This window comes from Chrysochloris asiatica, unplaced genomic scaffold (genome assembly GCF_000296735.1).
Source record: "Chrysochloris asiatica unplaced genomic scaffold, ChrAsi1.0 scaffold00054, whole genome shotgun sequence".
In the NCBI taxonomy this organism is placed as follows: Eukaryota; Metazoa; Chordata; class Mammalia; order Afrosoricida; family Chrysochloridae; genus Chrysochloris; species Chrysochloris asiatica.
Window position 1 is genome coordinate 13,544,293 of NW_006408572.1, and position 11,746 is coordinate 13,556,038.

Sequence of the window (11,746 nt, forward strand, 5' to 3'; positions counted from 1 at the left end):
CCAACCCAGGGCTGTACTAGGTGAAAAACAAATGTTGTTTGTATGAGTGGCTGGAGGGTTAGGTGGATGGATGGATTATTTAGTGGTATCAAGTTTAGCCTCTGTGGTTTGGCCCACCTGTTTGTGATCGGAATTGGCCACTTACTGCGTGGCCTTGGAAAGTGATCTAACCTTGCAAAGTTTAGTTTCCTCTTCAGTTAAATGGGGGTACTGATCCTGTTGTTGTTGTTAAGTGCCATTGAGTCAATTCTGACCCATAGCGACCATGTATAGGGTTTCACTGATAGAACCTACCATATATGGTTGTTCTGAGTGTTATATGATACAACACATGTAGCAGTTTGGCACAGTGTCTGGCATATAGGACAAATGGTTACCTTTCACCTCCCAAGCAGTGATGACGATGACGAGGAAGCAATGTCAGGAATGGGGTCTTGTTTCTTTTTCTGTCATTCAGGGAAATCATTTGCCATTTTAAGAAAGATTTAATTCTCAAATGCAGGTGGCAGCAAGTCAGAATATTGACTGAACTTGGTCTCCACAGGCCCCCAAGATAACTAAGCCCTTAGGGAAAGGGAACCATACTTTCATTTCCTTGGGGCCACTGACAACATCAACAAAGGTTTTCAGCAAATAAATAATTGGTCTTGACCTGAATCACTCACTTACTAATTATTTTTCTATGCCCAGATATTAACTGTCATTTGCTAAATTAACAGACTCAGCTGGAAAAACCAGGAGGAGTCATTAAACACAGACGATTCAGAAGAAGGTGAGATGCAGCGAGTCCTTCCCTGGGTTATACATCTCATGCTTTGCACTTTAAAGTCTTATAAATTTGCCCTCACTTTAAAATAGTTGAACTCACCCCTATTTGGAGTCCTGGTGTGGCACTGCAAGATAATGTACTGGACCGCAAGGAGGTTGGTTTGAACTGCAAGGTTGGTGGTTCAAATGCACCAGCCACTCCTCAGAAGCCCTACCCATGGTCGCTGTGAGTCGGAATCAACTGGATGATGGTTGATTAGCAGTCGAGTACTTTAACCATCATGACAGAAAGGTTTGTCTTACTAAACCCATTCTGACTCATAGTGACCTTGTATTGGGTTTCGGAGGCTGTAAATCTTCATTGGAGCAGAAAGCCTCATCTTTCTCCAAGAGAGCGGCTGGTGGGTTTCAACTGCTGACCTTGTGGTTAGCAGTCCAATAACTTCAGAGCCACCTGGGCTTCTTTCTTGCACTAAAGTAAGACTTAAATAAGTGCTGTATGCATATGCCCCGATTTACAAGATTGACTTAAAGTCACCGTTAGGAATAGGTCTTGGTCCTAACCTGATGGCTGTATGAGTGAGTCAGAGGTGGTCCTAGGAAGCAGACAGAGTCCCAGGCTCATCCAGAAACCCTGCATTTAAAATTCTATCCCATCGTGTCCCAGTTCTATACTTAGAATGAGCCTCAGTTTCTTTTTAAGACCTGGGGTAATAGTAGCTGTGTAGGTTATTGGGTTAGCATGGGAATTGCCTAGGATAAGGCAGATGAACCCATTTAGAAATTAAGTGCTATGTAAACATAAGGTGGTATTAGGATTTCATTTACCCAGATGGTTAATATTCACATACCAAGTATGAAGAGGACGAAAGTTTTCTGGCCTGTATGATCAGAATGACTGTTTTCCCTGATGAAATTTGCTGCCCAATTAATTGATTCTTCCCCCGCCGCTTGACCCACATCCACAAAAGCCAAGGAATCAATGTGCAGAATGGAGTAGCAAGTGAAGCAAGACAATTATCCAGACACTTTAGGCAAAAGGTATTCTTGGGGGTGGGATCTGCAGCTATTGCAGCAAATGGGGCTCAGGGGGACTGGAATGAGCAGGACAACTAGTGTGAGTCTTCACATCACTCTCCTCTCCGAGGCACATCTGTAGTCCTTGTAAGGAGCTCTGGCAGCACATGACCACAAGGTTGGCGGTTCAAATACACCAGCTGCTTCATCGGAGAAAAGACCTGGCAATGTGTTCCCATTAAGGTGACAGTCTAGGAAATCTATGGTGTAGGATTTCTACTCTGCCCTATAGGGTTGACCGCACACAGCAGCAACAACCAGAGAGCCATAGTGTTGATAGCATGGTTCTGTGATAGAATTCTTGTCTCCCATGTGGAGACCTGGGTTCGAGTCCCAGTCAATGCACTTCACACGCAGCTCCCACTTGCATGTTGCTATGGTGGCTCTTCAGGCTTCAGTGGAGCTTCCAGATGAAGACAAACTAAGAAGAAAGGCCTGGTGATGTGTGTCTGAAAATCAGCTCATGGAAACCCTGTGGACCTGTGTGGTCCGATCCAGATGTGGGGTTGACTCAAGACTGGGTAGCATTTGGTGTTGTGCATGAACTTGCTGTGAGTTGGGTACCAATTCAACAGCAGCTAGCAACAACAGCGTAGTCATGGTGGGAGAGCAGGGCCCCCATTCCCCTTCCGGAACTTTCTCCCTGACCGTTTCCTCTACACTGACCTTGGACAGTCTCCTGGGACCCTTGATACTTTCTGCTTATCTCTGGTCTGCTGAATCGAGTCTACATCCGAATCTCGCTCTTCGACACCCTGTAGCTTGTTTTCCCTTTTTTCTTTCTACTCGTTCATCCCCAGCACAGTCTCTGTCTGTCTCACTCACCTGTCTCCCTTTTCTATCCTTCCGTGTTAGGCTCTGTCTCCTCCCTGACTCTTTCTTGCTCTCTGTCTCATGTCCGATTACTTTCTTTCACTTTCTTTCCAACTGTTATATTCCATCCAATTTTCTGTCTCTCTCCTCTGGCTTTCGTTACCTCTCTTCCTTCCTCTTTCTGTTGTCTTTCCCATCATCCTCTTTCTCCATTTGTCTTTGCCCTTTGTGTTCCAACCTCCAGGCCCTGGAAGTTGCTGTCCACTCTTTCAAAACCCCCTTCATCGTTTTGAAACCTCCTGAGTGACCATTTTTTTTTTCTCCTACAGTTAGAAAGTAGCTCAGGCCTTAACCCATTTCCTCGGGCGTATCCAAATTAATTAGGTGAGACAGGGATCACACTTTTCAGAATTAGAATAATATTTATCAAGCACCCTAGAGAGAAGGGAATGGAAGGTGGAGAGGAACAGGAACAAGGAGGGAGGTCACAGAGCCTGGCAGGGGGGTGCAGGAGAGGAGGCAGGGGAGTCTGGGAATTAGGGTTGTCTTTCCTGTTTCCAGAGGGCACTGGGATTGGATCCACATTGAAGAAAGATGTTCAGGGAAACCCAAAGGCTGGGAGTACTGCCCTCACGACCACTGGGGCAAGATGTAGTAAAGCCCATGCTCCCAGAAAGCTTTTTTGCACATCCACTGCTCAAAAACACTTTCTGTTCTAGCACCTCACTCCTCTGGGGCTTTGCTGCCCAGCTCAGCCCAGTCCCCAGATGCATGAAGGCCCTTCTGGATGAGATTACAGTGCAAGTCATTTTCAGTATGCTTGCTTCTTTCCTCACAGACTGGGAGATCGGGGAGAGAGTGAGGTGGTGCTTGTTCAGTGCTAGAAGTCTAGGTTTGATTCCTGAGCAATACATTTCAGGCCAAACTATCATTCTTCGGCCGCTGGACACTACCTGTTGCTCTGATGCTGAGTAGGTTCCATTTTGTCTTCCAGACTAAGACAAACTAGGAAGAAAAGCGTGGAGATTTGCTTCTGAAAACCAGCCCATGTAAACCCTGTGGATCACAATAGTCAGTCCAATTGGAACCTAGTGTTGATGTTACTTTGTGTTAGGGGGCAGCCAACAGCAACAAGTCTGGCTTTAACGCCAGACTTAAAACTCATTGCAGACTGCAAGGCAAAATCAAACACATGCATGGTGGTCTGCAGGAATGGAGGTATTTAGTAGGCACTGGAGGTTTTACCTTTCTGTCCTCCATCCTCAGAGCCTACAGGTGTCCCAGGAAGTGGGCCCAGGAAGGGTGGACTTGGAGGGGTCTCTCAGTCTGGAAATTCTCTTTTCTGCTTGATCTTTTTTGGTAAATAGGCCCCTGCACAACTCTAGTTCTGAAATTACCATTTAAATTGTACAAGTGGACGAAAGATTTGCTGGACAGAAAGCTCCACAAAGACAGGGACTGGGGTAGTCATCATACTTTATCATCTATTTTATTGCATGTCTAAGGAGCTCTGGTAGCGTAGTGGTTACGAATCGGGCTGCGAACCTTAAGGTCAGCGGTTCGAAACTACCAGCCGCTCCGCGGGAGAAAGATGAGGCTTTCTACTCCCGTAAAGATTTACCCCCTCGGAAACCCTGTACAGGGTTGCTATGGGTCAGAACCGACTCAACGGCACTTAACAACAATAACAACAAGGAGCTCTGGTAGTGTAGTGGTTACGAATCGGGCTGCTAACCTCAACGTCAGCAGTTTGAAACTACCGCCTGTTCTGTGGGAGAAAGATGAGTCTTTCTGTACCAACTCCATGGTACTTAACAACAACAACAACAACCCTGCCCTAGGCCACGTGCTGAAACCAATATGAGCAAGGCCTCACTCCTGCGGACCCGTTTTTAATGTCTTTGCCCACTGTGTGCCCGGAGGCCAGCCTAGTGTCAGAATATGCAGGTTGCTCTGCTATATTTGATTGGTATTGTGTGGAGATGAATGAAACCTCAATTTCTCACCTCTTGCTATGGGGATGTATACCAAGGCTTCTCAACATGGCCAGTATTGATCTTTTAAAAACTTTTGTTGTGATTTGAGTGAAAGTTTGCAGAACAAATTGTTTTTCTGTTCAAACTATTGGCCTTTGGGTCAATCTGTTGTTGGGAGGGGGAACTGTAGCTTGAGTTGTAGGGTGCTTAAGCTTCATCCCTGGTCTGTGCCCTCCAACTGCTAATAGAACCCCTTTTTCCTATCTGAGACAACAAGATACGACCAGACATTGCAAATGTCCCCTGGGAGGGCAGTATCACCTCCAGTTAGGAAACGCTCATATAGAGTTATCACAGAATTTAACTCACACTTCCATACTCCCTCATAGATACAGATCAGGTAGGGGTTTCATGAGAATTTCAGAGGCAACACTACAGAATATAAGTTAAATAAAGAAATAAATGAATATGTTGTCTGTTGTTGACAAGTTCTGTCTTATGAGTTCAGACTCACAGTGACCCTTCATAGGGTTTCTGAGGCTGTAAAACTTTACTAGAGCTGAAAGCCTCATCTTTTCCCCACAAAGCAGCTGGTAGTTTCGAACTGTTGACCAAGAGATTAGCTGTCTGATTCGTAACCACTACACTACCAGATGTTCTTGCGGTATCAGGGTTTGTTGTTGTTAAGTGCCACCGAGTCGGTTCCGACCTATAGCGACCATTTATAGGGTTTCCGAGGAGCGACTGGTGAGCTTGAACCTCCGGCCTTGCAGTTCAAATGATTTTGCAGTCTGGTGCATTAACCCACAGCACCATGCCAGGACTCTGTGTCAGGGTGGTTGTTGTTAAGTGCCGTCAATGGTTCTGACCCATAGTGACCCTGCACAGGGTTTCCGAGGCTGTAAATCTTTACGGGAGCAAAAAGCCTCTTCCGCCTACGGAGCAGCTGGTAGTTTTGAACTGCTGACCTTGCGGTTTGCAGCCCAATTCGTAACCACTACACTACCAGAGCATCTTTCCGTGCCAGGGTCGGGAACCATTTTTCCGCCAAAGTTTATAACATCGTTCATGGGCCATACAAAATTATCAACTTAAAAAATTAGCCTGCTATCTTTGGTTGACATTTAATTAACTCACCCCTAATGTGATGGTGAAGGTGGAGGGTCAGAGAAAAGGAAGACCCCCAATGAGATGGATTGGCCAGGTGGCAGCTTCGATGGACTCAAGCATGGCAACAGTAGTGAGATTGGCCCAGGATCGGACATTGTTTCATTCTGCTGTGCATAAGGTCACTATGAGTTGGTGCCGACTCGATGGCACCTAACAACACCAACAACAACAACTATGTGATGATCAAGGAGCTCTGGAACCTTAGTGGTTACGAGTCGGGCTGCCAACTTCAAGGTCAGCAGTTCGAAACTACCAGCTGTTCCGTGGGAGAAAGATGAGGTTTTCTGCTCCTGTAAAGATTTACAGCCTCAGAAACCCTGTGCAGGGTCACCATGAGTTGGAACTGACTCCACAGCACATACCAACAACAACAATGTGATGATCAGTAGGCCTGGTAATGTAGTGGTTATGAATAGGGTTGCTAATCTCACAATCAGCAGTTCGAAACTATCAGCTGTTCGGCGAGAGAAAGATGAGGCTTTCTGCTACTGTAAAGATTTACAGCCTTGGAAATCCTATGCAGGGTCACTATGAGTCAGAACCGATGTCACGGCACATAACAACAACAATGTGATGATCAGGAGCTCTGGTAGCGTAGTGGTTACAAGTGGGGCATCCAACTTCAAGGTCAGCAGTTCGAAACTACCAGCTGTTCCATGGGAGAAAGATGAGGCTTTCTGCTCCTGTAAAGATTTGCAACCTCAAAAACCTTGAGCCGGGTCTCTATGAGTCGGAACCAAGTCCACAACACACCACCACCCATTGTGATAGCCAGGATCAGCACTGGACTTTGAACCACAAGATCGGCAGTTCAAACCCACTAGCCACTCCTCGGAAACCCTATTCAGGGTTGCTTTGAGTGGAAACTGACTCAGTGGCATTTAACAACAACAATGTAATAGCTGGGACTGCAGTTGCCTTAGGCAGGGCCAGACCAAATGATTTCACAAGTTTTATACAGTCTGTGGGTTAGACATTCCCTACCCCTGCTATATAAGGTTTCCAAGGTGGGGCTGGTGAGTTTGAACCACTGACCTTGTGGTTAGCAGTCCAGTGCTTATCTTAAAGTGCCACACAATTCACATATCACAAAATTCATCCTTAGTTTTAAAGTGTACAATTGTGTGATTTAAAACCATATTTACAGAGTTGTACAGCCATCACCACTAATGTTAGAACATTTTCATCTCTCCTTCCCAACTCCCCAAAAACGTCACGCCCATTAGCAGTCACTCCCTACCCTAGTAACTACCCAGCCGCTGCTAAAAACACCCACTTTCTGTCTGAGGCTATGCCTCCTGTTGATAATCCCACACAAATGGTAGCGACACTATGTGGCCTCTTGTATTTGGTTCATTTGCTACAGCGCAACGTTTTGTAAGTTTCCTCTGTGTTGTAGCAAGTGTTTGTATCTATTCCTTTTCATGGCTGAATGATAACCTATTATGTGGGCTAGGCCATATTTTGTTTATTCAGTCATTTGTTAATAGACAGTTTTTGGTTTTTTATTATGAAAAATGATGCTGTGCACATTCAAACACACATTAACATGTGGATATACGCTTTCTGTAGTCCAGGGATAGAGTTGCTAGTTCATATGGTTTAACATTTTGAAAGGGAACTGCCAAACTGTTTTCCAAAGGAGATGTACCATTTTATATTCTCACCAGTAGTATATAGGGATTCTAGTTTCTCCACATCCTCACCAACACATTTTTTTAAAAAAACTTTTTACAGAAAATTGAGTGATAGTTTACATGGGAGAACATCAGTTTTACATTCATTTTACCGTATTTTGTTTCATTGCAATGATTACAGTCCCCCTCCATGCATCATCATTCAACAGTATTTGCTTCTATTCCATTTTTCTGTCTTTGTTTTTGTTTTTGGATGTACACCAAAACACTCAGAAATATACAATCATTCAAACAATCAAAGGACACACCCTGCAAGTCTGCCCCCTTGAGGGCACACAGCCCCTCTGGCTCCGTGAGTCTAGAGTCCTCATCTGCTCTCTCTCTCCACATCTTCATCTCTGCCTCTATCTCTGGTATCATTGCTTCTCCAAATAGGGTCCCACACTCCACTCCCGCTCTATAGCTATCTTACTATTGTTGTTAAATGTCATCAAGTGGGATCTGTCTCACAGGAACTTTGGGGTTAACAGTCCAGTGCTTACCTTGGGTGTGAAAGGATCCACATTGGTGCATTGATTAAGTACTTGGCTGCTAACTGAAACATCTACAGTTCAAACCTACCAGCTGCTCCACAGGAACCAAATGAGGTTGTCTGCTTCTATAAAGAGTTAGAGCCTTGGAAACCAACATAGAGTTGGAGTCCTGGTGTGGCACTGTGGGCTAAAGCACTGGACTGCAAAGTCATTTGAACCACAAGGTTGGTGGTTCAAATTCACCAGTAGCTCCTGGGAAACCCTACACTGTGTCACTATGGGTCGGAACCTACTTGATGGCACTTAACAGCAGCAGCAATAGAGTTGTTGGAATCCTGGTGTGGTGCTCTGAGTTAATGCGCTAGATTGTTTTGAACTGCAAGGTTGGCGGTTCAAGCTCACCTGCTGCTCCTCAGAAACCCTCTACAGGGTCGCTGTGGGTCAGAGCCAACTCGACAGCACTTAACAACAACAACAACAGCATAGAGGGTTAATTTGATCCTCAAGGTCAGTGGCTCAAACTCACCAGCGGTTCTTTGGAAACCATTTACAGGGTCGCTCTGAGTCAGAGGTGACTCAAGGACACTAAACAACAACATTGAGTTCTTAGGACTCCTGTGTGGCACTTGAGGCTAAGCACTGGACCGATAACCCCAAGGTTGGTGGTTTACATCCACCAGCCACTTCTTGGAAACCCTATGCATGGTTACTATGAATTGGAAGCTACTCCACGGCACTTAGTAACAACAAGGAAGTTATCCGAGTTTAGAATTAGAAGGAATCTTAAAAGACGCCTTAGTTTAAACTTTTTTTGTTTTGTTGAATGTCCACAAGGTTAAATGTCCATTTCAAAGGCTGCCCAACCTGCCCAATGCTTTAAAGGCTAGTTAGTGATAGAGCTGGGGTTAGAACCCAGATCCTCTACTTTTATAGGGTCATATTTCTATTTGTTCCCAAGCTTGGGCCTGTAGCCTGTTCTCCAAGTCTACCCAGGGTTCCCTTTACTGCGCCAAAGAGAGTCCAGTGAATGGGGATGGTGATTTGTGTCTGTGTCTCCTTTGACAGGGCTGAGAAAGAGAAAGCCAGGGAGAATAAAGCATTTGGAAAATCTGAAATTGCTATATAAATGCCACTAAATGATAAGATTGGCAACCTGGTGCTCTTCTCTCAGGAAGGTTCAGCGTGTCAGACGCGGCATAATGGAAGGAAAACAATTCTCTCTCAGACATGTTTTTAAACTGCTCTGGCCTTCAGTTTCCAAGCGGGAAGCTCACCGAAAGCTTGACTTGAATGCTCCTTGGGGCTGGCAGGGCAAGGTGCAGGATCTCAGGTGGGGCAGGTTGGCTCAGGGAGGCCCCAGGGTCTGGACCTGGACCCGGACCTGCAACTAAAACCACCAAACGGTGGCTTCTTGTGGCTTGTCCACAGTTATCTTCAGTTCCTTAGTGAATCCCTGACAGTGGTTGACTTATATGTTACACACACACACTGTGGGTGTTTGAAACCGATGGGATGGGATTTCCCTTAAAGTAGGAGTCCCTTGATGGCAGGGACTGGTGGTCTAATGGTCAAACCCTCACCTTCTCAGCCAGCACTCTCCACCCACAACCACCACCTGTCTGTCAGAGGTCAGCATGCTGTTATGATGTTATGTAGATTTCAGCAGAGCTTCCAGATTAAGAGAGACTAGGAAGAAAGGCCTGGACTCCTGGTATGGTGCTGTAGGGTTAGCACTGGACTGCAAACCACAAGGTCGGCAGTTCAAACCCACCAGCTGTTCCTTGGAAACCTTATATAACGTTGTTATGAGTCAGGACCGACTTGACCACACTTAACAACAACAGGAAGAAAGGCCTGGTGATCAGCTTCTGAAAATGAGTTAATGAAAACCCTATGGGTCATATTAGTCACATCCCAAACAGATCATGGGTGTGGCGTGGGACTGGACAGTACTTTTGTTCTGTTGATTGTGGGGTCACCATGAGTTGGCTGCCAACTGGACAACAGCTAACAACAACAGATGGCAAGAACTGTGTCCTATTGGCCTATGTGTCTGCGGTGACCGGAGCATACCGAGTTCTCAATAGCTCTAAACCGGGGTGTTGGAGCTAGGTGTTGAGTGAATAAATGCTTTTCTCTGAGTGACTGGTTCTTACAGGGTGGGAGGAAAGTGCTGTCTATGTAATTTTCCCAATGTTTGTAATCACTTCCTTCCTGAACGCAGAGTTGCATGCACTATGCATGATTCATGTGTCCAGATACTTACCCTTTTAGCCATACGTCCTGCTTTGCAGCTAGATGACACCTTTCTGGAATGGCAAGAACTGGATACTGTTCCTGTTAGCATCACTAGCACCTCATACCGGTTACCCAGTGTGGTTGTTTTTGATGAGGATGCTAGGGGTCCTGAGATGAACAATGGCTGAACTTGAGGTCCTAGGAGTTAGCTCAACCCTGAGTGATACTCCACGGGCTGGCTCCTGTAGCTAGTTGCCCGATATAAGTATGTGCATTTGTATTTGGACAGTCAGTATTTTGAAAGCACTCAGAACTTGTCCGTGTGCTCTGAATGAAAGCGAGAAAAGGAATCATAATTATAGCCTTTTAGTGCCCATACCCTCAGGCCTGACAGCCTCTCTTCCCTGTGTCCCCACTGAAACAGCACCAGATGAAGCCATGACAGTTGAGAACTGAATGACATGCCTCTGCCTTCTCCCTTTGCTCAGGAAAATCAAAGGAGCTCGGAGAGTGAGCCACTTTTTTTGTGTGTGGCTGAGGTCACCTGCTCAGTGGATCTCATCCTGTGATTTCCTCCTTGTTTAGGGCTCTGGCTGACATCTTACGGCAACAAGGACCAATCCCCATAGCACACTGTGAAAGAGAAACCATCTCGGCTATCAATACCTCTCCCAAAGAGAGCACGCCGGTCAGATCATCCTCCAAAAACCACTACACCCCTGTGCGTACGGCCAAGCAGACTCCAGGTAAGCGAGCACTGACCACCTTGCATCTCTTCTGAGGTTCTGGTATTTGGAGATGTTTCTCCTCTGGTGGGGCCAGTGGTAGGGCACTGTGTGATGAGAGACTTCTTCATTGCAAGCAGGCTTATGGTAGGGACTGGGGACTGTCCCCCAAGAAGGGGTCCAAATAAGAGAGACTGTGACTTATCAGAGGAAGAGGGCTGATGTTTAGGGCAGCCGTGATTCATTAGTGGTTGGTGTAATTTTCTTACCTAAAAGAGAACTTGCAGTGGCCAGTACAGATTATTGATCCACCTATGCAGTGGAAAGGTTTAGATGGCCTAACCAGTAACTAGTTGCCATCAAGGCATGTTAGTCCTAGGACCACCTCATGTGTTTAGACTGCCTAGAATGCTAGATGTGTGTCTGTGGGGTGGGGGTGGGGTGGGGTGGTGCGCAAGTATTTAAGTCTTAAGGAGTCCTTCATGGGGGTAGGAACCATATGTCTGTATTTTAAGGTAACGTCCTGAGTTTTCTTGATTCCCTGGATATGTGATGAGGTGCCTTAAAACAATAGCATATCTTTTATTTGTTTCTTCATCATCATATGAGGGAGCTTAGAAAAGTTCATGAAAATAATTCCATTATCCTTTTTTTTTTTTTAAGTTTTTATTGAGTGAATTGAGTGATAATTTATATTGGAGAACATTGGTTTTACATCCGTTGTTTCATGGCAACAATTACAATCTCCTCCGTGCATTATCATTCAACAGTATTTGCTTCTATTCCCTCTGGTTTTTGTTTTTTTTTTT

The 11,746-nt window shown here is 45.5% G+C and overlaps 1 protein-coding gene across 1 annotated transcript in view; it reads left to right on the forward strand.

Moving 5' to 3' along the window:
• Nucleotides 1-11,746, forward strand: part of SHISA6 (shisa family member 6) — a 429,288-nt gene that overhangs the window by 20,537 nt on the left and 397,005 nt on the right. Inside the window, exon 3 of the mRNA XM_006863510.1 lies at nucleotides 10,798-10,958. Within this exon, the coding sequence (XP_006863572.1) occupies nucleotides 10,798-10,958 (161 nt within the window). The remainder of the gene's footprint in view (nucleotides 1-10,797; nucleotides 10,959-11,746) is intronic.